Here is a 26,616-nt window from a genome sequence, read left to right on the forward strand (position 1 = left end):
TTATTTTTCACAACCGACTGGTTGCATGTTTATTAAAAAAAACAAGAACCTTATTTGACACTAAGAATCTGCACAACATGTTGTTGTTTTTTTCCAAAACAAACAAAGGTTATTCATCACGAAGAGCATTACTTCACACGAGTGCCATTTAAATTATACCGACAACGAAAATGAACGCGGGCAAAACAACAAGACAAAAACGAACAGAAAATGTAAATACAACAGAAATCAAGTGCTCGCGCGAGCAATGCACGTTTGGAGGAAGCAGGCACGCGGATTGTCGCGATCGCAAGTTTTGCGCGAGTCGGGTGTGCTGCTATCGGGACTATAAACACTTCTGTGGAAATTAGAAAATTTCGAAATGCTGAAGCACAAATGTGCTTCTCTCCATGCGGAACACGTCCACCCTGCTATTTTCCACTGGCTCGACAGACCGTTTTTTTAAACGCAACAGACGTAGGCGGAGTGAATTTTGCAATGTCTTGGAAGACAATATCTGCCGACGTGTCCGTGGTTCAAAAACCCTAGTTTTTAAGGTTAAATACCACACACTTAATCCCACACATCCAGCGTTTTGGGTTTACCAATCAAAAGATATAATCCGAAGCATATTGGCTCATTTGCGTGCAAAAGGAAGAGATTGGGAAATTTCACAACCTCTCAGTGTGGGTGCAGCGGGTGTCCGTTTACTGGCCAAACTCGAAAAGGTGGCATGACTTAACTTCTGCAATCCTCAGGTCCCTCCCAACCCACCACACATCCACTGTCACACCACCAATCACGAGCATCTGGTGATCAGCGCTCACAGCTGCATGTCCTCGAGCTCAGCTTTTCGTCCATCGTCTCTTTCAGGGTCACTCAAGAAAATGATTTGCTCTGCGGACGGAGGGTTAGACAAACAAACGGGGTTACGCTGACGCACGCTGTTTTTTTTTTACAGAAATATTTATATCCCTTTTGTCAATCCACTGCTGGATGATGGCCTTCTCATGCCAAGCTGGATAGTGCTTGGATGGTGAGCATAGTACAGTAAAACAATGTATTCGATGCACATCCCTGCTGGCCAAAACTTAGCTGCATGTAGATGTCTGAGTGTGAGGAGCACCTGCTGTGATATATAGTGCACCTGTTATGATGTATAATACACCTGCTATGATGAATAATGCGCCTGTTATGATGAATGCACCTGCTATGATGCTGGTGGCACTCCTCTTCACGTTGTTCTTGTCTGTGTACTCGCCGTACTCCAGTCGTCCTTCCACATAGACACGAACCCTGAGCAGATATGAATGAAATACATTCATACATCCATTTATTCATTCATTCATCCATACATGTACACATTCAACCAGCCTCTCCACACATGACAGTATGTATCATCCATTGCACAGTAAAATATTTAACAGCCTCACAACGTCAACGACACCCTCGTATAAGTTTGCAAATAAGCCAAACAAGAAACAGCAAACGCAAGATGAGAATAGGGGTGTAGCTGCCATGCTGTCGTGCATTATGGATATACTTCCTAGCAAAAATTAAGAGATGTAAATGAACGTGTGTGCTGATAGCGAGGGCCTATTCAGGATAGCAAAACACAAAACAGGATGATGGCGGGGCAAAAGTATGCTGCCTGGCTGCATTTGCCAAATCCACTTGCTCCAATAAAAACTAAAATATGACTTAAATGAAAATCCTATGCAATAAGTATATAAAACAAAAATGTACTTTTTTTTCCCTCAGCCTTTACAAAGATCATCAACTGATAAAGTTGGTGTTGCCATCACAACGGACTCTATGATGATTATATTATATGTACTGAGCCACGAATCCATTCTGTCAGCAGCACATTCAAACATTACTGTTTTTCTACATTTGACTCCAATTTAAACAGACTCACAGATATATTTTTTACTTTCCAAGGGCATGCCTGATACTGAATATCTGCTCAAATGAAACTGCTCAAGTTGAACCCAAGCACTGCCACCAGAAAAGTCCCTTCATTTAAATGGTCATATCTGATTAATACAAATTGGTGCTCTTCATGATGCTTAGCCACATAAGGATCAAATGAGACCAGTTTGTAATGAACAAGGGTGACCTGGGATGACCTTTGTATGTTTTTTATGTGCTGGGGTGTCCCCACCCCCCACCCCTGACGAGAAAGGACCAAAGACCATTTCGAAAAAAAATTCCATGTAAATTTAGAATTTCCGGACAGCAGTTTGTACGAAATGATTGTAAAACCACCAAGGCACTCCTGCCAAGGTTATCAGACTTTTATAAAGTAACTATTTGCATTTCGGCATTCACTCGTAAACACGGAGTTTATAATTGGATAATTTTCATGAAAATGCTGATGTACTTCACAGCAGCTGAACTCTTCACACAGATAAGATCAATATGTAAATTAAAAAGTGGGTGGAAAATTCGTTGGGGCTTGACCCGTGGGCTAATGCTGTGAATTTACAATGCACATCGATGTGAAACTTCCTAAAATGTATTCAAACATTGCAGTTTTGAATAGCAATGTATAGAATGCAAAGGCACTTAAATTGTGTTTTTTTGTTAAGAACTGTATGGAGTGGTACTGATCTCCACTTGTAGCACAGGCTGATCAATGTGGTGAAGTATGGCCAAACAACTACTACGATCTGCATTTCTCTCATCCAACGCTGAACCGATGGGCGGTTGCACATATACAGTTTGTATATTCCAGTAAAGTTAATACCCTGCATATAAACCACGAACAATAAACTGCAAAGAACTCGCTGGGTTTCAGCAGAATCAAACCCCAGCTTCTTTGAGGGGCAACTCACCCCTTCTTGACGTACTGGAATGCAACCTCCCTCAGGCCGGGTTTGAACACGGACACGCGGTGCCAAGTCGTTTTCTGGGTGAGATCTCCTGAGAGGGAAAGACACACACACGAGGGGGGGGGGGGGGTGACCGCACGTTATCGCCAATTCACGTAAGTAGACCTACCTTCCTAACCCACGGCTTAATTTCTGACCGAATAATTTTCGGGTTTCTGTAGGCTGGAGTCGGCACGTGGCTTAATAGCCAAAGCAATAACGCGAGGTATGCTGGATGTGGTGTATTGGGAGCGGAAATATTTATCGGGTTCGGCCGACTCTCGCACACACCCCGACTGAAATGAAGGTTCGGTTACACGCAACGGTTTTGCGCTGACCTTCATGTAGAGCCAGCAAAGCAACCCCAGCCACGTGTGCGACCTTCACATTTTCTACCCTTACAGCCTTTATCTTCTGCTTTCACATCCTGATCACTTTTTACAGACTAAAGCCCACGAAATATCTGAGCATGAGACAAAAATTCGCCGGACTTCGCTTCACAACGCTGTCCCATGAAACGCTGTCCGCTGCTCCCTTGACAATCCCCAGACCGTTTTGCGCGCCTGTGACGTCACTTTTACGCAAGGGTCATCAAATGCTGCCAATACCACTCCGCAACCTTTCAGCAGAGGATCTGTAATTATTTTACCATTATACAAAGGGTGCAGGTTAACCTCAAAATGACCCCGTTAAGACTGTGTGAGCTCACGAAAGAGCGTAATAGAGCTAAACAATGTGTTTGACGTAAAACTCTGGGAAACGTAAGGACAACACATGCAGTAACTGGAGCACTCATATGCACTCCCGTAGAGCATGGGTTTTGCCCACGCCTGAACAGGTGGAAGCGTTAGCAACGCACAAACCACTCTAACACTCGCAGTGACGCGCACTCACTTGGTTTCGCTCAATGAAGATCGAGGCACAGTTACTCCACGTGTGCGACAAAATAAATTATAGACACAAACTACCGTCCGATGAAAGCACCAAGGTTACTGTTGTGGGTACAGTATCACATTTCACGACCACTTTATATCACAGAAAATGATTTTGTATGAAACTCAAGTACTTGAGCCCGCGATACAAAAACTGAATAAAAGGCACATTCTTGCTTTCTGATTTGCTTCAGGAATTCACAATCCATTGAAAAACAAGAGCCCCACAGAATTACACTTCATTTTCACGAACACACACTGGGGGAAAAGTGGCCATTTGTGATTTGCATCGGTTATTTGTACTGTATGTCCAGGCACTGGGAGGAAATTATAGTTCTTTCCTTAAAGAGATCCCTTCATGGCTGTCTCTTGCCATAACGCCTGGCAGTATTTAGTTTTGAGATTAGTGATGCATCGATTAAAATGTATTACTACGCCCACGATTGATACGTGCATTAGAATCAGGAGTTTGAGACATTTTTTATTTGTATAATCATAATCGGCAGCAGCCACGACTTATCCACTACTCGATACAAATCCTCCCCAAGCCTTCGCCATCTCTCACGGTATTGCGATGCATATACATTATAAAAAAAGTTATATATCAAGGGCTTTCATTGCTCCGTCTGCATAGGGTTATGTTGTCACGTGCTTGCTCTCACCAAATAAATGGGGTAACAATTGACTTGGAGAATTACAGACCCATCATCTTTATTTAACCATTCTGGTAGCAACAACCATTCTTGAATAGCATCACAAACAAAATTGTGACCAATCTTCAAGGGGGGTGAATTATTACAGGCCTAATATTAGAATATATTAGAGTGTTGAAAAAATCCTAGCCTAATGGGAAAGAAGCACTGAACATCAAAAGCAATGTGCCAGTAGTAAATAAACTATGACTCAGTGAGTAAATACATACATTATGCATTTTTAGCACGTTCCCACGTTAAAATCGCAGCCTTGTGCCATGGACCACACCAAGAGTCAACTATTATAGAACGTTCACACACATCACAAACCAATCAAACGAAACATTGTTTAACAGTGGTGCACACCTGTAAACCAGCAGTTTGGCCACAAAGGATGGTGGGTCACATACAGGTGGAATGCAACGTGGCTAGGAGATGAGAGCAGAGCAAGTGTGCAGAGCTTTGAGTGTTCACCTTGTGTGCATGGAGGTTTTTCTGTGGGTACTCTGGTTTCCTCCCACAACGCAAAACACTCTTTAAAGTGGACTTGGACAAACATCCCAATGCAGGACCCTCAACATTTTTTCCTTCAGATTCAGTTAAGATTTCCTGGAGAAATAAAATTACAATATAATTCGATGCATTATCGTGAGTGTAATAATCTATAAATTGTCTTAAAATACATTCCTACGCTCACAATAATATATTAAATGAGGAACCGGTATTATTTCGTAAACATCAGCACTGGGGATACAAATGCAGCCGGGCATGATCCTGGAAATCTTGAAATGTTCCAAAGGCCTGATAAAAGCTTTAATGGATTTTAGTCTCGTTTTTTGTTGTTGGCATACAAAGATTAATACATCTATTAAAAAATGTGGTAATGCTCACGATTGAAGCATCAACAATTGTATAGAAGACTGTCTATTTATGATTTATGCAATTCTGTAGTGGTTAATGTTGTTGTTTTTAACTATGCTGTGTATTCACTTTATGACCCAGATTATAACTTCATTTTTTTCTAGTTTCAACGATCTCTCACCTGATCTTAAACGTTTTCCTAACAGAAGGTAGGCAGACAGATACAAACAAGACAGTATGAACTCGACAGACAATGCAGATAAGACAAAACAAACGAGAAAAAAACAAATCAATTCTTGAATTGAACTGTTACACAGAATCACTGCAATTTATAAAATCCCAAGGATCGATCAGTCATTGCAAAAGCATTAACTTTGGATTATTTTCATCAGGTATAGTCAACTGATTTGACTGCCTTGACTTAGCAGGAATACAGGAGTTCATGTGGGAAATATGAATAGAATAAACAATTCATTGTGTATTTTCATCCAGTGACAAATGATTTGCATGGTTTTGCGATGAAGCCGCTCATGTCCTTATACTTTTGGAGGCAAAAGCAGTGGAAAACGAACAGCCCAGAAGATCCCGCATTTGAGGCTTCGCAGCATATGGAGCATTATTTTAAAAGGGCACATTAATTTTGCTTGGAACAAGTGAAGCTCGTGAATGATCCTCCGAATCATCTTACAAGTAATCCACAGAGCTAGTCATATCCTTGTGCCCACACTGTCGCCCCACTGGAACTCATCCATCGCGCAAGCACACCCAGACATGCACAGAGTTTGCCTCCCCACTCTCACACATTTTTTTAACCTCGCTACATTCATAATTATCACAGTCTCATAATGTTAACCATACTATTAAACATAATCTATGCCTCGAGTTTCCTGATTGGCTGCTGGCTGAGTTTCTTTCCAACCATAATAATAACTCTGTAAGAATAGGTTTTCCCCTTTTTTCTGGCAACAAAACAGGTGTTAAGATGTTAAAACACCAAACTGAAACCTTTTACAAGGAATCATGTCTGCATTAACCACAATACTTGTAGTCAGAATGCAAACAAAAACACTCTGATAATATATGCATTGTCCTTGAAACTGATTGGTCCACACCAGAGACAGCTTTCTTTTGAGCCTCGTCTCAAACGGTGTTAGACCAGAGAACGCAAAAAGGCGTACAGCTCAAAGAGAATCAATTGAAATTTAGAAGAATTCAAATAATTTCAATCTCTGTGATAGCTATAGACTCAGCGCAGCCTGGAGGCGTATTATTAAGTAATACACAACACATTGCAATTCCTTACAGGTGAGTCACATGCAAAGTGCCTGATTACTGATCTGTAACATAATTGCATATACCTCCGCCTCTGATCTCGAAACCTGATGGGGTTCACCAATGATGACGTCATCCTGCACGATTTAAGACCAGAAGCAGGTGGATGGCTTCACTCTTCTGGCAAATCGCCCGAAAACACTGGATGTAATTTCCAGCGAAACGTCGTACTACTCAAATTGTAAATGTTGTGGATCCACTCTTCAACACACCGGTGGGCTAAAGTAGTGAACTATTTGTCTTTTGTCAACGTGACAAATTTTTTACTGATTGGCCGTGTCGGGTGGTGGAAGGTTGCGACACATTAATAAATAACGCGATCTAACCCAAAAAACTTTCATGAATAATACTGGTTGCAAAAGCCTACGTGTTAAAATAACTCTGTTGTTGGTGGCTGCGAGCCGTTGCCATCAGAACTAGCTGGGTAACTGGATAAACAGAATTTTCCAGGTAACAAATAAATATTGGTTTGAAACAGCGGAATAAGTTCGGAAGACATATAACACGACGTGCCAAAGAGGTGGGAGTAATAAATACAGAATTGACACTTCATTTTAATTTTCTCCAACGTTTCACAATTTGTGCTCCAATTAATGTAATTATTTTGCAAGATTATTTAAATCCTAGAAAATATACAAATTCACAATACGTCTTATCTTGCCATTTTATTTCATAAAAAAATTGACCACTTTTAGTGCTTTGAGTATGAGATTGTGAGAAGAATATGAAAATGACAGCTGTCCCTTATTTTCTATTATGGAGCAATGGGTTATCTACTCGCAATTTAAAATATATATTTACAGCCCTTTGTCAATATACTGATGAAGGCCTGCTCATATCGTGTCGGTCATAGGGGATATTTGACCATAACTTTGCCACGCCGGTCAGTGTGGGTTGGTGACTAGAAGGCCCAAGTGCAGTTCAGACGTAACTTGCCATCTATGTTATTCGTGGCCGTTCATTTAAACTCAGATCGCCAGGCTCATAGCATAGAGCACTCAAAACTGCACCACCACTCCTCCCCAATGCCTTTAAAAAATCTAAAATAGACTAACAATTCACAAAATGGTCCGTACGCTAGACAATCCATTACCCTAAACATTAGCATGCTATGTATTTTTCTGTGATAAGGCAGTGTAATTACAAAAGTGGAAGTTTTTTGTTTCATTTGTACTTTAGCAGGACTTTTCATTATTTGCCAATAGCGGTGTGTTCACACCCTTCTTAGCTCTAACCTTACACATTTTATTTGACCACTTGAAATCTCTCAAACACTGCTCCCATCATGCACGCTCATGGTCTCTAGCACGACGCAGGAAGGAAGCCCTTCCCATGTCAGATTTAAAGGGAATGAATCTACGTTTATTTTCAAACACTGTAATTAAACATGGCGCACAAAAGCCCAAATATGTACGTTAAATGCTACCTTATACAAACATAACTGTGATAGAATTAAAGTAAAAAAATATATATTCAAAGAACATCTTAAAATGATCTATATTGACACAAGCGTACTTGATACACATTTACACAGCATTTGCCAATGCAGCAAAAGTTACCACCGCTCGTGCGGCACAAATTTTTTTACTTTTATATGCCACAAAGGCATTATCACAATCATTGTGGAACAGCCAAGCCCTAAGGACAACACTCTCTATTAGCAAATTCTTTGTACATAATTCTGAGAACTTGCATTGCTCTTCTATTTTGTGCTGACATTTCAGTCGACCCGCAGGCACCACCCCACCTACTACACCCCCCTACCCCCTCCCATCCCAAGGGTCTACCACCAACCCACCAATGTATTTTTCCCCTCCAATGCACACCTATAAAAACACCCTGTGCTTTGAATTGTAGAGACATTGCGTAAGCCCCAACATAAAGGTCTGTCCAGTGTAACCTGAAAATCCTGCTTTTAGTCCATGAGCCCAGACCAGATATTTCATTTGTTTCTACCACCTGAGGTGGCATAACTTTAGTGTTTCCAATTTCTTTATGTGGCCAATAACAGTCAATTGTGTGGTAACCATTTGAAATGAGTGGGGTTATCAAGTAATTCACTGCTATTTGCTGTGGAAATCCATCGGTACGGCTACAATTTTGCTACCTTTCGTGATACCAATTTATAATCTGGCCCATGGACTGTTTGTGTCAGTTTGCGAACACTTAAAGCTCTGATTTCACAACAAGCATTTGCAGCTCATCCCAGCCGTGAACTCCTTGGGAGTCAATGGTTGGTTTAAACATTGCTGATCCGCGTGTCACGATTAAATATTTTTTGTGCATGAATCAGGTCGTGTGCGGTGTGGTAAAGTGTGGATATTAACATATCTTCTGAGGGATCTGGCAAGGAATGGAAGAGGCAAAAAATACCCTAGAGAGGGCTCTGTAGAGCTCCGTCGAGTGGGGACCCTTCCGCAATCAAAGGTTTGCATTTATTGTAAAACTATATTGTACACAACTGTTTGGATAATTACCATTATGTATCATGGGCCCTCCTTTGCCAGTACTAAAATATGAGAATAGGTTTTCCCCTTTTTTCTGGCAACAAAACAGGTGTTAAGATGTTAAAACACCAAACTGAAACCTTTTACAAGGAATCATGTCTGCATTCACCACAATACTTGTGGTCAGAATGCAAAAAAAAACTCTGATAATATATGCATTGTCTTTGAAACTGATTGGTCCAAACCAGACAGATTTCTTTCGAGCCTAGTCTCAAACGGTGTTAGACCAGAGGGCGCCAAAAGGCGTACAGCTCAAAGAGAATCAATTGAAATTGAGAAGAATTCAAATAATTTCAATCTCTGTGATAGCTATAGACGTATTATTAAGTAATACACAACACATTGCAATTCCTTCCAGGCGAGTCACATGCTAAGTGGCTGATTACTGATCTGTAACATAATTGCGTATACCCCCACCTCCACCTCTGATCTCGAAACCTGATGGGGTTCACCAATGATGACGTCATCCTGCACGATTTAAGACCAGAAGCAGGTGGATGGCTTCACTCTTCTGGCAAATCACCCGAAGACACTGGATGTAATTTCCAGCGAAACGTCGTACTACTCAAATTGTAAATGTTGTGGATCCACTCTTCAACACACCGGTGGGCTAAAGTAGTGAACTATTTGTCTTTTGTCAACGTGACAAATTTTTTACTGATTGGCCGTGTCGGGTGGTGGAAGGTTGCGACACATTAATAAATAACGCGATCTAACCCAAAAAACTTTCATGAATAATACTGGTTGCGAAAGCCTACGTGTTAAAATAACTCTGTTGTTGGTGGCTGCGAGCCGTTGCCATCAGAACTAGCTGGGTAACTGGATAAACAGTATTTTCCAGGTAACAATAAATATTGGTTTGAAACAGCGGAATAAGTTCGGAAGACATATAACACGACGTACCAAAGAGGTGGGAGTAGTAAATACAGAATTGACACTTCATTTTAATTTTCTCCAATGTTTCACAATTTGTGCTCCAATTAATGTCATTATTTTGCAAGATTATTTAAATCCTAGAAAATATACAAATTCACAATACGTCTTATCTTGCCATTTTATTTCATAAAAAAAATTGACCACTTTTACTGCTTTGAGTACGAGATTGTGAGAAGAATATGAAAATGACAGCTGTCACTTATTTTCTAAAATGTCTCCGTGCTCACAAAGGTTACATCACCCACTGCCACATGATGCTACATCACGATTAGTACGATGGGCTAAGTACTTCCAGTGTTTAATTCAATCCCAAACAAAAAATCTATTCGGACAAGCCAACATTTCGTATTGATGCCTAATTATGAGATTTTTCTGAATAATCAGAAAGTAGGGAACATATCCCCAGCACCAGGGATGTAACAATGCATCAATTCACCAAATAATACCGACTGTAAAGCCCACAATATTGCGTTTTTATAAAGTTTTTCGATTCATGTACGTTGGCCACAACCGGTTCATGTCTCCTGCAAGCCACTTGAGGTGCTATAAATTGCCAAAAGAATTAGCCACTCTTAAATGGAATTGTGACCTCGAATGTAGACAATTCATAAAAGCGCCTGGGTTGGGGGACACGTGCATCATGCCACACATAGAAGACGTGCACCAAATATTCAAATGTCATGGAGGCGAATATTTGATCACGAGCACGTGACAAGTAAAAAAAAAGCCGATGTAAAGTAGGCATAGAAAAAGCATGTTTAATTGAAACGTGTACACAGGGACACTGCCGCTGCTATGCCGGAATGACTTTGCAGGTGCGTGTTCAATGTGCATGCGCGTATGTATGTGTATAAGCCTGGGGTAGCAGTGTTGCAGTGGCTAGCTCACTACTACAAACCCAGCAACCCACGCTCGATTCCTGCCCACAACAATTAAGTGGTTAATATTTGAACCGGCCTTGGGCCTCTCCTAGGTCAACTCAGCCTCAAGCGGAGTACCAGGTATGGCGTGTAAACACCAACACTGGGGAAACAAAGATGGCGCGGCGTGGTGTTGGCCACCCACCGCCTTCGTGTGTCATGCCGACCTTGATAGGTGCTTGCTAACAGCAATTTCCCCAATAGTCTCTTAAAGGCTATACGAGGGATCTTTGTCTATCGCTCAGAGAGGACATCAAGCGATGTAGAGGGGAAATCCACATCCGTGTCCTGCTCTTGTACCTCCGCCAAGTGCTTGTTCAGGCAACACACAGCAATAAAAGGGTGCGTAGGGCAGCAGGGTAGGTAGTGAGGTAAAATAAAACCACAGGGACCACCAACACATTACCTCCTCCCTCTCGCCAGGACACGGATCGCAGCATTCCATTCATGCGTTGTAGGATTTTTGTAAGCTGGCCGATATCCGGGACACGGCTCGTAACCTTTGTATGAAACGGAGTGTAACTAAGTTTGTTAATGTTAGACCAGTTCATTCTGAGTGGGCACAATATCACCAGATTTTAGAAACTAAACAGGATGGAGCCTGGTCAGTAGGAGTGGGTTGATTCGGCCCACCCGGCAATTCAATAAATTGTCGCGATTAATCAATCTGAATTGTTTGACCATACTTCACCATGCCTTGCCAGAGTTGCTCAAGGGTGTGGCTGAGGACTGGTCCAGACATCACACACCACTGATGTTAGCCATGGCTGGGAATCGGACTCAGACCACAGGGTCCACGGTGGAATGCATGAACCGCCACGCCACAGCTCCACTGCCACTTTCCATTAAGGAAGATAGATATCGACATTCTTAAGTGAAGGCATTCGTTCTTATGTTCGATTACCATACATAGGACACTATTAGTTTAATGCAGTGGTTCTTAACCTTTACTGCAGCCTTGCACCCCTTTGCTTTTCAATCGTTAAAAGTGTTATGTTAAAAAATACATAGGTTTGATGAAACACAGTAGTTGTACTTACGTGCCCATGCCTAATTTGTGTTTCGATGATTAACCTTCTAAAAAAATGTGGCATATCTCGCAACCCCAAGGGGTGCGTGCACCCCAGGTTAATAACCACTGTTTTAATGATTTAGCCACATCATCCCCACGATTACATTCAAGCTTTTCAACTTATTTTTTTCCAAACGACTTGTAGTTTCTCATTTGGAATTTAAAAAAAAATTACAGGTACAAGTTGATGCATGTATCGTAAAATAAAAACAACTATTTTAATAATAGGGTTTTTCCCCTTTTTTCTGGCAACACAACTGAAACCTTTTTACAAGGATTCATGTCTGCATTAACCACAATACCTGCAGTCAAAATGCAAACCAAAAACCTACTATGATAATATATGTATTGTCCTTGAAACTGATTGGTCCACACCAAAGGACTATTTTAATCTACTAACTGATATGTCACATAGCTACAGGACTCACATAATTCTTACGCACTCCTAAGATGTACTTTTTTATAAAAACATAAAATACATGCCTGGCAGGCTACTTATGCTCACAATACAGACATAATATCGATTTACTGTAGAGATTTCACTCATTATTAGGAGAACGACAGACAAGCCATTGGTATTATTGAGGTGACTGGAAGGATCAGAGGTCATAGAACTGTGCTGGCACGACCGAGGCCCTTGTTTGAAACTGGGTTTTTAGCCAGCTGTGATCAAACTGGCTTCTCATGTGTAACAACCCTGGTCACCAATGGTACACAAAATGCCCCATCATAATAAATGTAGTTTTGCACTTAACTTGGAAAAAAAACATCAGTCTGAGAATTGTAATATTGATGGACTGTCCGGTGACAAATGCTAGTCACGCAGCAGTGATAAAGCACAACCCCACTTTGTAGACAGTAAAAGAAAAATACCACTGTGATGCATCTCTTCCACAGCCAGTCTCAAGACAGATGGAGGTGCACTACTCTGTATTATTTCTGAATGTATTCTCAAAATTGGAATTCATTTGGTCAAAAAAACAGAAAGCTTAAGGAAAACAATATTTCCCGTTGAATGAAGGCTGAATTGCTGGAGTGGCCGGTCTTTGAGGTCTGCTCGCTAAACAAGTTGGGCTGACGTCCCAACAGCTCCAACTTCGTGTTGCCATTATTAAACACGCGCCACTGGAAATGAATGAAAATGTCAATGCATAAGGCATTTATTTTTGTCTTCTATGCAGACGACATAGTGGTGGGGGGAGGTGAATAGGAACGCAAGAACAGGAAACGGTGGCGGCAAGAGACACTGATTCACATCTGGCATATTGCTGGTGCCCAGGTTGTCCGAGCAACAGGATTATAGCCGATTGCGTCAATTTCACCTCACCATCACGGAAAGTCAATTACCGGCGCTCGTACAGGCGCCGTCACTGATCCCAGAAATCCAACCCAGCTGTCCAAGCCTAAATGAAGACGTAGGTCAAAGGTGTTCCCTTTATGCGCGATGCGTCCGTTTCTCCGCTGCCACAATTCATGATCTTCCATTGAAGAGTAATAGGGACTCTTAAGTTCACCGCTACAAAACCCATTTGATTGGTTTGACGCAGAAGGTTGCTAAACTGATCAGTGCTCAGTGCACTGACGCAGCTCTCCACTCTGGCAAAACAAGGAATTTTGTTGAAATCCTCAGTCAAAATGCCTCTTAAAGGTTAAGTCACTCAACCTTTGCTGTTGCTCCCATTGTCTGGGATTCCCTTCCCTCTGCCATCTGTGCTGTGGACTCACTGCTCCGGTCCCCATCCAGGCTCAAAACCTTTCTTTTACTTTGCACATGAATGATTGTATCCTCCACATTGAGTGCCATCATTTGCACCTTACCGTTCGAAAATATAATCTGTTTTTAGTGGTTGCCTGTGAAGCACATGTTCCAGTACTTTGTACATACAGTTGCATTTAAACATTATATATATAAATTGATAATTCAAGAAATTACCAAAGCATAGAGGCTAAATAATCCTGTGACACATTTTGTAAGATCAGGACTGTGCCATTGTCCTAAAAAATATTTAAACAATTGGAAATAATCTACAATATGTAACAATAAAAAAACACATTATCATCAGCCAGATGTCGCTTGCATTAAACCAAAATATAACCGTCTCTATGTTACTGCGGGAACCCATCGCTCCCGTAAAAAAAAAAATTACTTGGCGAGCTCCCATGGACAAATACACTACACTCAATTAAATTTATATTCACATCAGCCACTTAATCCATTGACATCCACCACTGACATGCTGTGCATTTCAGAAGCCCTGTAAAGCTTAATGGATTTGCACACTGCATCATTGTTTTTGACTTTTCGTGGGCAATGGGGAACTTGCTAATGATCTACGATAACTGCCTCCCTATCAGACAACTGCCAGCTCCCCCACTCCTCTTCCCTGGGTGCACTGATGCACGCATATCTCGTTTGCAGCTCCACACGCACAAGATATCTACGCACGTTCTGGTCGCAACATTAAACCTACAGCTTTTGTCAGACAACCCGTGATGTTTACCATTAGATGGCCATGTAACAATGCATGGATTCAAGTCATTTTTTTCACTCCCGATACATAGGTCAACACTGTGCGCATGAGAGTTAATTATTTATGGTTCACGTAGATGATACGCTAATTTTTTGCTTTTATACATTAAGGATAATGGAACAAGCAAGATGCTTAAGTAAATGAGACAGAACAAACAAGACAGGCAGAAAATACAAGCCAGATTACAAACAAGACAGACAACAAACGAGTTGACATTACAAACAAGACGGACAATACAAATGTAACACAAAGTATACACTAGAGAGACGGTAAAAACAAGACAGTACCAATGAGACAAAAAAAATAAGAAAACATTGAATCGAATCACGAACCCAAACATGACAATTCATATCATTTCTGGCGTGGTAAATCGTTACATGACTGATGATAATACTCAGATGACAAATTCATCTGTCTCAACAGAGGTTACTTAAAAAAAATCACTATTACTTTATTTCACATACATGCATATATATTATATCATCATAACCATGACCTACCCACTGCTGGATGAAGGCCATTCCTAGCTGTCACCACGATTTTGCGATGCAACAAAACATGAAGGTCATGCCCATGAGCTGATTTCATCGTTCATTTCTATAAAAAAATATATATAAATATTCTAGCCTGCCAATGTTCTCAGGAAATTAAGAGAAAAATAAATGGCAGCCAGGGTGCCAGCGTGACCGCAGCCGTCACACTTCGGTTGCCAAGGGACGGGGACCCATAGCGCCGGGCACACAGTATACTCCACGCTGCAGTTCATCACCAGCAGTCACAGCGGCACACCAATTTCTGCGGCAACTGCCCCAGACCCTGCGTCATACCCAGTAATATATTTACTGCATTAAAGATCCGAGTTGAGCGTTATTCCCTGAACCCAGTGACATTCCTTACAGGGAAACCTTCAACGAGATTTCAATCACTTAACAACGAAGATTGAAAGCTTTATCCATTAGCCCTGTCTGTCAGTCTCATCTATCTATCCATAGCAGGAGGGCACAATAACTCTCGTACAGATGATCCAATATGAACCAAACTGAAGTATAAAGTTCTCCTGCTATTAGGGAATCATATTATTAAAAAACAGTCATATTGACATAATAGGGTGCTCAAAACTCAGGAGACATAGACCAGAGCAAAAAGAACTATGTGCAAGTATGCAAACACGTATTTTTTTCTGACAGTTTCCCATAGTATTATTATATTCTTAGCTCTTTCGGTAAAGTCACGTTGAAGGGAAACAATAAAATAATATATATAACTTTATATATAATATATATAATATATAATAAAATATAATAAAGTTATATATATTTTATTATTTTATTGTTTCCCTTCAACGTGACTTTACCGAAAGAGCTAAAAATATGAATTACTGCAGTCACGAAAGCTTTAAATCAAAAGTTTCCCATAAGCTTCCGAACTAATTGATCACTTCCGACAACAAAGGCATATTGGAAACATTTTTGTAATCCATGCATATGTGAATGTTTTCTTTATTTGTCTTAAAGGGAATGAATCCTAAAAGCCGTTGATGTTTTCTAAATTTTTATTTTTGAAATTTTTCATCCCAGTACAAAGTTTGGTATAAAACGGCTCAGAAGCTATTTCTATCTCCTTTGTCACGATATTTGTAACACAAGAATGACAGGTGCCTCCCCACTGTATGTTCCACGTGAACGCAGTCATCGTACAATGAAGAACGTACAAAATTATCTGGGAATCACAATTCGGTGAGCTGTCAACTAAGCACCGACGAAACATGCAAATTGTTTCACACTGAGAAATATTAACAGTAATCGGTTCTCGTCCCATCACTATTTTTGTACTGCAGTGATGGCAAGCACTCTGACACAGTAGCACACTTGGCTAAATGTTTTTTTTTCGGAGAGAGGGAATTTTTTTTCCATTGTTATACAAAGTCACTCATTCAGGGAAACAAAATGGATTGCATTCAAATTAAGGTTCGGTTGTATAATTGAAATCTACCTCCAATTTTATGTGTATAAAACATTTCTAAAAAATATGAAAATATACAGTGAGGGAAAAAAGTATTTTGTCTCCTGCTGATTTTGGACGTTTGCCCACTGACAAAGAAATGATCAGTCTATAATTTTAATGGTAGGTTTATTTGAACAGCGAGAGACAGAATAACAACAAAAATCCAGAAAAACGCATGTCGAAAATGTTATAAATTGATTTGCATTTTAATGAGGGAAATAAGTATTTGACCCCTCTGCAAAACACGACTTAGTACTTGGTGGCAAAACCCTTGTTGGCAATCACAGAGGTCAGACGTTTCTTGTAGTTGGCCACCAGGTTTACACACATCTCAAGAGGGATTTTGTCCCACTCCTCTTTGCAGATATTCTCCAAGGCATTAAGGTTTCGAGGCTGACGTTTGGCAACTCGAACCTTCAGCTCCCTCCACAGATTTTCGATGGGATTAAGGTCTGGAGACTGGCTAGGCCACTGCAGGACCTTAATGTGCTTCTTCTTGAGCCACTCCTTTGTTGCCTTGGCCGTGTGTTTTGTGTCACTGTCATGCTGGAATATCCATCCACGAACCATTTTCAATGCCCTGGCTGAGGGAAGGAGGTTCTCACCCAAAATTTGACGGTACATGGCCCCGTCCATCGTCCCTTTGATGCGGTAAAGTTGTCCTGTCCCCTTAGCAGAAAAACACCCCCAAAGCATGTTTCCAATTCCATGTTTGACGGTAGGGATGGTGTTCTTGGGGTCGTAGGCAGCATTCCTCCTCCTCCAAACACGGTGAGTTGAGTTGATGCCAAAGAGCTCCATTTTGGTCTCATCTGACCACAACACTTTCACCCAGTTGTCCTCTGAATCATTCAGATGTTCATTGGCAAACTTCAGACGGGCATGTATATGTGCTTTCTTGAGCAGGGGGACCTTGCGGGTGCTGCAAGATTTCAGTCATTCACGGCATAGTGTGTTACCAATTATTTTCTTGGTGATTATGGTCCCAGCTGCCTTGAGATCATTGACAAGATCCTCGCGTGTAGTTCTGGGCTGATTCCTTACCGTTCTCATGATCATTGCAACTCCACGAGGTGAGATCTTGCATGGAGCCCCAGGCCGAGGGAGATTGACAGCTTTGTGTTTCTTCCATTTGCGAATAATCGCACCAACTGTTGTCACCTTCTCACCAAGCTGCTTGGCAATGGTCTTGTAGTCCATTCCAGCCTTGTGTAGGTCTACAATCTTGTCCCTGACATCCTTGAAGAGCTCTTTGGTCTTGGCCATGGTGAAGAGTTTGGAATCGGATTGATTGATTGCTTCTGTGGACAGGTGTCTTTTATACAGGTAACAAGCTGAGATTAGGAGCACTCCCTTTAAGAGTGTGCTCCTAATCTCAGCTCGTTACCTGTATAAAAGACTCCTGGGAGCCAGAAATCTGATTGAGAGGGAGTCAAATACTTATTTCCCTCATAAAAATGCAAATCAATTTATAACATTTTTGACATGCGTTTTTCTGAATTTTTTTGTTGTTATTCTGTCTCTCACTGTTCAAACAAACCTACCATTAAAATTATAGACTGATCATTTCTTTGTCAGTGGGTAAACGTACAAAATCAGCAGGGGATCAAATACTTTTTTCCCTCACTGTAGCGGCCATCTAAAATGTGTGGAGGGAAGTCCCCCTCCACCCCAAACCCTTTAGTTAGGCCTCTGTTCTGGTGCATCACTTTTGTACAATAGTTTTCTTTTGAACAGGCCGGTTGACACCATGCAACAATTATCATGGCCTTTCCCCCCCCCCCCCACTCCAGCAATTTAATACACTTTGGCAATTCACAATTGAAGAATTAATATTTTTTTACTGTGCAGTAAACACTAAAACCTCTCGTGGCTACAGGGGTAACGCAAACCCATTACATACCAAACACAAAAAAATTACCAGCAATTACTGAATTTTTAATTGAATGCATGCATTGTGAGCTTAAAATCGAATGTAATTGATGCTTCATTACATCCCTAATAGGAACATGGAAATGTCGCTACTGGTGACTCACAACCACATGGAAATGTCGCTACTGGTGACTCACAACCAAAAATGAAGGTAAGTATCTTCCAATCATACATTCGAGCAATGGGGCACTTTACATTTACTCAAATAATTCCATTTCAAAAGCAACAACATCCAATCACATCTCAAGACTTAGAATTTTCACCTGCAACAAACATTTATTATTTTGTAATCTGGATTCACTGCTTATGATACAGCTAAATCATAAATAATTTGTATTCCGATCTCTCACAACCAATACATTGCTCCTAACAGAAAACCGATGCCGTTTTGGCCTCCGAGGTCTCTGGGTTGAATCAACAATGGTGTCCTCAATGTTGCGGTACTTTGTTCTGACAGCTCAGGCACTTGGAAACAAACGCTACAGGTTTAAGAACCGAACACTTTTTTTGAGTGGCGTTTTTTTTTGCCGCTCCCTAACAACTCACAAAAGCCCCACAAAAAATGTGGGCACTCAGGAAGGACTGACCTACCTCTCTAGGTGACCTTTTCTGCTGGGCTAACCTCACTTGTCTCCATACAAAGGCAAAGGTCAATTTTGTTGATGAACGCGACCGACGGTAATGGAGTGGTGACACGAAATGACCCTAACTTGTAATCAAGGAGCATTTACTGCATCATCATATTCATCTATATGTGCGGGAGAATTATTTAACCCTCTGTCATTGATTATATGAACTGTTGTGATTCAGAATTTTAAAAAAATACCACTCATTTCCCTCTGCTATCCCCATAGTCTGAAAATCAATTTTCCCAACGATTTAAACTGTTGACTCCTTGCCCCTGTTTAAGTTGACTATAATTGTCTCACTATGTGAAATAAATATACCAAATCTTCTGTACAGGGTGTTGAGATGTGGCCACAGTCGACGTAACATAAATATTAATTGCACTGTTATGATTCCGGGTAAAGATTGAATCAATAACTGATCATTCCTTGTCTAATTTTTATGAGGTCTTGAGTTTTATTCGCGTTATTTATGGATCATTTGTACATTTAAGTTTGCTCCATTAGCCCAAAATACCAGTACCCTCAAAGGGTAGGGAGATCATCCTCCAGTAGCGGAATAAAGTCACCTGTATCAGTGTTGCTCGCCACTTCCTGGCCCTTCCACACCTCGTTGGTTGCCATGGAGAAGATGGTAACGGGGAAACGGCCTTCGGCTTGACGCACCATCGAGTCCTGGCCCACGCGGCCCAGCAGCTGCACTCGATTCAGCGCTAAAGTCGACATCATAAGCAGCGTCAGAGAGGGAGGAAAGAATAAGACCAAGAACCGTTAGTCGGTCATCTCGTAATTATGACCCAAGCAAAGAACATTTTGGTGGGTGAGTGGCAGTGGAGGGGTGAAGCAGTGGCACAGCGGTTTGTGAACTGCGTGGTGCACCCGGGCAAACTGAGCTCGATGCCCAGTCATGGTTAGTAGGTGGCAAATCATATCTTAAATGATCCTGGGAACCCCTGCGCTCTCCTTCACCAACCCACACTGACCATTATGGTAGAGTATGCCTCATGACTAATGACCAACAGTGTCATCTGGTCGAGCACCAATTGGGTCGAGGCTCAAAAGAAAGCCGTCCCTTGGTGTGGACCAATCAGTTTTAAGGACAATGCATATATTATCATAGTGTGTTTTTTTTTTGCATTTTGACTGCAGCTATTGTGGTTAATGCAGACATGAATCCTTGTAAAAAGGTTTCAGTTTTGTTGTCAGAAAAAAGGGGTAAAAACCCTATTATTATATTTTGGTACTGGCAAATGAGGTCTAATGATGACCAATACAGCATTAGGGCTTCATCGAAGAGTGGATTTACAGAGGGCTGTACATGATTATAATTCTGAGAGCAGTCTGTTTCCAATGCAAAAGCAGATGCAGCAACAGTAGAACAATGCTTGAAATATAATGAAACGCCAATAACAGTGGAACATTTTAACAAACAAATAATGTAAGTTATAAACTAGGTAAGATGAAAGGCAGCGACTGAATTTTACATTCAGAACATAACCAAAAAGCTCTGTTCTTCACCTGAAGACGGCTGCTTGCGTTGTGGCCGAAACATCGTGAGAATGTTACGGTTTAATTTGTATTATTTTATTATTTCCCTTCTACATGACTTTACCGAAAGAACCAAGAATATGAATCCCTGCAGTCATGAAAGCTTTAAATCGAAAAATTAATAATACGGCCTAAAAAATCTTGGGTTCAAATCTGTTGCAGCTGCCTATAAGAAAAATCAGGCTGACGGTCCAATGCTTGTCACCAATCACTGCACAAAAAAAATCCCGTCATGTGAAATGTAGTGTTTAAAATAACTTTGCATCTTCCAATAACGAAGACTAAAAAATGTTGTGATTATCATGTGACAAACACCTCTAGCGAATGGCACGCAAGAGGTGCACCACCTCGTGTGAATTGTAGGGGACTCAAAGAAACCCAGCATCCGTTCTGCAACATCATATTCGCAAGGCCGTTCTCTAACCTGGATGGCAATTTGCAACGAGTATGGATAACATGGCATTGTTTAGTAACCTCAGGAGTTTTGCAATGTCATATTTCAGGTTCCATTCTCACACAGGATATTGCCCTGCTTTCTGCGACTTCTCTGAATGCAAATGACTTTGTTATTGACGTGGCAACGAGAACACAACTAGAATGTAATTTAAAAAAAAAACATGATTAAACATATATAAGCAGCGTAATATCATGAAGCTTTGCACACACGCGTAATGGCTTATCGCGCCATCGTTCACGGGCTCCCGCCAAGCTCAACCTGCTGTTACTAATGTGCAGGCGGGCACATCATCTTCTGTTTCGTGTGAATTCTAAAATACCAGATGGCATTCATAAAGGGAGGCTGCCGTGCAATAAGAGTCGAAACAAATTACGGGCATTACCTGTAATTACTAAATTACAAGATTGTACCACACCACATGGAATGCTCAATGGAAACAGGCGACCCTTTTCTAAGATGACCTCCTCTGAGAATAAATGACTGGCCCTCAGCAATGCTGTGTAATATAATGATTGAGGTTTAGATTTATCGATGTGCATGGTTATCAAATACAAAGAAAGTAGGCGTGCACGATTCAACCCCCCCCCGCCCGTCCCAAATTTGATTGTCACGATACAGGATCACGATTCTATTTAAGAATTGATTGGATTTCTCTTCATTTGTTTTGTATTCTCAAGTTTATCTGGTTTACAGTTTTGTTTTCATTACGTGTCTTATATATATAAAAATATGTTTAACGAAACAATGTATGCACATTGTCATATAATTTCACAATGTCGCTAGCAATGTACGAACATTAAGCTCATTTTTAAAATTGCACCACTTTGTCTATAATAATTACATGGGCAAACCACGTAAAATTGTCTACCCCTTGACGCAAACTCAATTAAAGGTGTTCACTAAGGTGACAATAGACAAAGACTTGCTATTTTGTAGTGCTTGAAGCATGACTCATTACACTACAAGTGTGCACATATTTCAGATGGCCACAACAAATAAAACCACTATTGTGTACCGCTAGCGTACCATAATTGTAGCAGACACACTTTTGTAGTTTTTATCACAAATTATTTTCCAATTGTGCTTTGAGTGTCGTGTCACGAGACGAATTCATGTCCATTGTGAACTTTTATAGCTCAGAGTGCTCCACCCTGTGTCAGAAAACAGCCTTGAATGATGGCGCGACAAAACTACTTCACACGAGGGCCCCACCATGTAGAAACCTTTCAAAGATTTGCTAGGCGTCCAAAAAAAATATATATGCTAAAATGTATTTCAATATTTGATGGTTGTCGAATTTAGTTTTTATGTATTGGATTTTTAGGTCATTGGTAAGCTGGCTCCATTGAAGAACCCAGTTTGACCATGGGTGGCTGAAACCCAGTTTCAAACCCACATTCTCAAAGGTCCTGGCTCAGTATCTCTAGCTCCTGTACCACCCGGCCACTTCTTAGTTTCAGACGTCAGATTATACAAGTAAAGATAGTTTTACAAATTCAAGGGGCACTTAGCACGTTTGTGTGAAATTCCAATTGGAAGGTGTTTTGGGGCAAAAGTCCAAATAATTTATTTTCACACATGTCTTATATTCGTTGGTCACATAGCCAAAACTCACTTAGATGGCAAAGTTGTGTCAAGATATGGTATTTTTTTACCAAACCACATCCAAGGGCCCAAAAGGAGAGGTACTGAGCCTCACACTGAATGCCAATAAAAAGGGGGTAATAATTCAACCCCACCCTAGTGATGCCATGAATTTTTGCAATTCACAACAGGGTAAGTACTGGATGGGCAAACAACCTCCAAAACCGGAACCGACATTGGCACAGGAAGTGCTTCATCCAGCATTGGATTGCTAACTGAACATTCTTATGACTGTATTATTGTAGTCATCGAATTATTCATAAAGCTAGCAATAATTGTAATAATTGGAGTCATGATTCAATGAAGGAATCGAGTATTGCATTGTTTTTGTCTCATTTTTATGTGCCTTTTTATGTGCCTTGTTGATTTCTGTTGTTTGTATAGTTTGATCACTCAATTTGTGAATGTAACATTCACATATCACTAGCCTATGATTTGTGTAATTTGTGAATAGATTTTTACATGCAAGATTCAGATTTATCGTAAGCTTCGATGTTAATTACCAAAAACCATGCATTGTGAACCCCTAGTTTTTAGTTGTCTGGTGTAAAAACACTGCCACCTTGTGGAGGTCAGATAACATTGCACAAAATTACAACCATTACACTCAGTTGTAGACAATTTTTTCGATTGTGCACTCTGAAACAAGAAGTTTATTTCTCAAAAACATTGAAAATTATTTAGATGAACAAAGATAACAAACATATCGATTCAAATGACATGTTCCCAACATGTTGCATGTAGAAAAACAAGTAGTGTCGTTTGTAAAAGTTTATTATTACATCCGAGGTTTAAGATTTCTCAAGTGACCTAGGAATAAGGAAAATTAACTAGGTGGCAATATTAAATTAGCCGAGGTAGAAAAGGGACTGATCAGGAGAGCCACCAGCAATGACTACGCTTCTAATAAGTACAAAAAATAACCCAAGTTTCTTTGAATAACCTACTGAATTATTGGTAAAGGCCAGTATTGCCGTCATGCGCTGCAATTCATGATATTTTTACAGCAGTGTCATGATTACAACTGTCTGAGCTTAGATGGAATCTAATGAGTGGATTAAACGTAAAGTTTGTATAATCGTGAAACCTTTTCATGAGGATGTTGTTTGACAGGATGCGTACATATGTATCTGTCCTGATTTTTCAAGCAATTCCTATTTGAACAAACAGCAGATATTTGCATCAAACATTTAATTGTAAACTATAAATAGCTCTACCCCCCCACAGAAAGCTGAATTTGATCATTAAAAGCCGTGCACCAATGTGGCAAAATAAATTTTAAATTAATGCGCATTGCCACGCATGAGAAACGTGTGCACCCAAAAAAATTTAAAGAGCTGAAAATTATGCAGAGAAGCGTGGAGAGATGATGCATGCTTAGAATTACAACCCAGACAGAAATAACTCATGGATCAGGGAAAAAAAAGCACATTCGAGACGTTGACTGTAAAGAAAAGTGGGTTTGGGTGGGATACAAGGGTCGATGTATGAGACTGAATATGGAATGACAGCCAAAGAAGGAGGACGCCTAATAAGACTACAGCAGAGATGGTGTGACGAGATCAGCTGAAGTGCAGCAGATGGATGTTGGCATCACAAACTGCGAGAGATGCTCATGGTACGTAGAGGCTGTCGTCCAGCAGTGGCTAGACCACGGCTGATGATAGCCATGGCCACAAAGCGAACTTTGTGAGGTTCATAGTGCAGCGCGAGAGCTACTGCAGCACTCACTGAATACATTACTCACATTTCTCCAGTTTTAACGCAGCAGCATCTCCAGCCTCACTGGTCATCAGCCCACGAGCAAGCTGGAAGATAAAAAAACAACTTCTCTTGATGAGCGGCAGGTAACCTGGAGCCGAATTGTACACACGCACGTTGAACATTTTTTTTCTTTAAAACGAATTTTTAAAAAAATTTGGAAGATAGGTGCGCATTTGTGAAAAGGCCTTTTTTGACAGAAATGGCCAACGCCTCACTATATATCAGGCGAAAAATTGGTATGCTTATATTAATCATGCCTATCATAATAATATTCACAAATCTGGCTTTCGCATGATGCTAGTTGAAATTAATGGCGAAACGTCGTACTCGAATTGTAAATATTGTGGATTTGCTCTCCAACACACCGGTGTGCTGTACGAGTAACCAATTGGCATGTTTTGTTTACGTGACAAACCTTACTAATTGGCTGTGTTGGGTGGTGGTGGTGGGTTTAACGACACATTTATATTATTATTTTATTGTTTCCCTTCTACGTGACTTTACCGAAAGAACCAAGAATATGAACCCCTGCAGTCACGAAAGCTTTAAATCAAGACACATTTAAATTTACGCAATCTAACCCCCAAAAAATACATTATGGATATTGGTCGCGAAAGCCTTCGTGTTAAACTGATAACATTCAGATGTTACTATGGTGGATTATCGGCAATATATTAAGACAAAATAAGCAATAAAATGACCAGTAAAAACAACCTTGAAAAGCGGTCTTCTGAACATCGTTCCACGATTTCTGCAGATAAAAAGCCACACACACAACACAATGCTTGCTGTTAAACGTTTGTAATGACTTTGCAGATTCCTGTGATGGGAGTAATAATTTAAAATCTTGCCAATCAACTTCTGAACGTCTCTCTTCCACGCTGTCTAGCCATAAGGGGGATTAACTTGGGGTTACCCAGCACAAGTTCATTTCTAACTAGCCACTGATGTTAGCCGTGACCGCAAATCGAACGAGGATCGGCATGCCGATAGCGCAGTGCGCGAATCACTGTGCCACCGCTCCCTAAGGAACACATATGCCTGGTCAAGCTACATCTGTACATAAGTAACACTTCACAAAGATTATAACACAAATAGCTCATGACACACGCGACGATTCGCGCTCGTCAACTCATAGTCACTGGAGGTCGCTAAATCCATTGCAATGATTAAAAATCGATTACGTATAACGTATTGTAACGTATTCAAATATATAAACGTTGATTCTTACGCGAGTCGATGAATACATATACAGCACCGTGATCTTACGCGAGTCGATGAATACATATACAGCACCGTGATCTTTAAATAAAGAAAATATGTGAAATGATTCATATCGATTCCCGAGTATTATCGTAACGTTAAAATGTTAAAAAGTTGATCCTAGGACGCAAAATTCGGTCCCAACCACAACGCCACTGCAACAAATGCAACACTTAAATCTGATACCAACGAGGAAACGGTGTTGCATTAACCTGCATTCGAAAACCAAAGTAATAAACTTTAAAACAAGTCAACTGCTGTGCATCATCCCCACGTGGATGCTTGCGGCTCGCCACGCATTGCACACACCCATATCCAAGCCTTGCGCACTTAAACACTCACTCGTCGTAGAATCGTTCGCACGAGTTTAAACAACAGCAGCAGCAACAGCAGCAGCAAGCGATGATGATAATGATGATGCGATTTTACACATACCGTGACGCCGACGTGGCTGGAGTTAATAACCTTGCGGCTCGGGTGCGTGAGGCGATTTGCGCGGGAAGGCGCCGGATGAGACGCAGCGGAGCCCCGGAAGTGATGGAGAGGCCGCGTCGCCCTCCTGAGGTAAATATATAAAAACATTTTAAACATTTTTTTTTAAAATCTCGTTTACAATTCACGTTGATTTATATATTCCGCGAATTAAGTGCCGCTGAGTCGTCGTCGTCGTCAACATCATCAGTCGTGGTTAAATCCACTGCTGGATGGAAGCCTCAATCGTCATACGTCGCTATGCGTTCATC

At 40.8% G+C, this 26,616-nt stretch overlaps 2 protein-coding genes across 3 annotated transcripts in view; one reads left to right on the forward strand and one right to left on the reverse strand.

Moving 5' to 3' along the window:
- On the reverse strand, positions 1-26,426 carry SSBP1 (single stranded DNA binding protein 1). 2 transcript variants are annotated; one of them, XM_032949266.2, is made up of 7 exons: positions 26,309-26,426; positions 25,325-25,361; positions 24,594-24,654; positions 19,767-19,910; positions 2,817-2,904; positions 1,187-1,275; positions 1-876 (listed from the first exon to the last, which is right to left on the reverse strand). In XM_032949266.2, exons 2-7 carry the CDS (start codon positions 25,346-25,348, stop codon positions 803-805), a joined length of 480 nt encoding a protein of 159 aa, XP_032805157.1. In that variant the 5' UTR covers positions 25,349-25,361; positions 26,309-26,426; the 3' UTR covers positions 1-802. The 2 variants fall into 2 exon arrangements, with proteins under 2 accessions (XP_032805157.1, XP_032805158.1); XM_032949267.2 differs by having other exon boundaries at positions 26,216-26,311.
- LOC116940029 (solute carrier family 13 member 4-like) overlaps positions 26,317-26,616 on the forward strand; it is a 49,899-nt gene continuing 49,599 nt past the window's right edge. The window contains exon 1 of the mRNA XM_076065181.1: positions 26,317-26,437. The gene's annotated coding sequence lies outside the window, so the exon portion shown is untranslated. The remainder of the gene's footprint in view (positions 26,438-26,616) is intronic.

The sequence above is a fragment of the Petromyzon marinus genome, chromosome 7 (assembly GCF_048934315.1).
Source record: "Petromyzon marinus isolate PM22_M1 ecotype Great Lakes invasive population chromosome 7, UKy_Petmar_22M1.pri1.0, whole genome shotgun sequence".
NCBI lineage: Eukaryota > Metazoa > Chordata > Hyperoartia > Petromyzontiformes > Petromyzontidae > Petromyzon > Petromyzon marinus.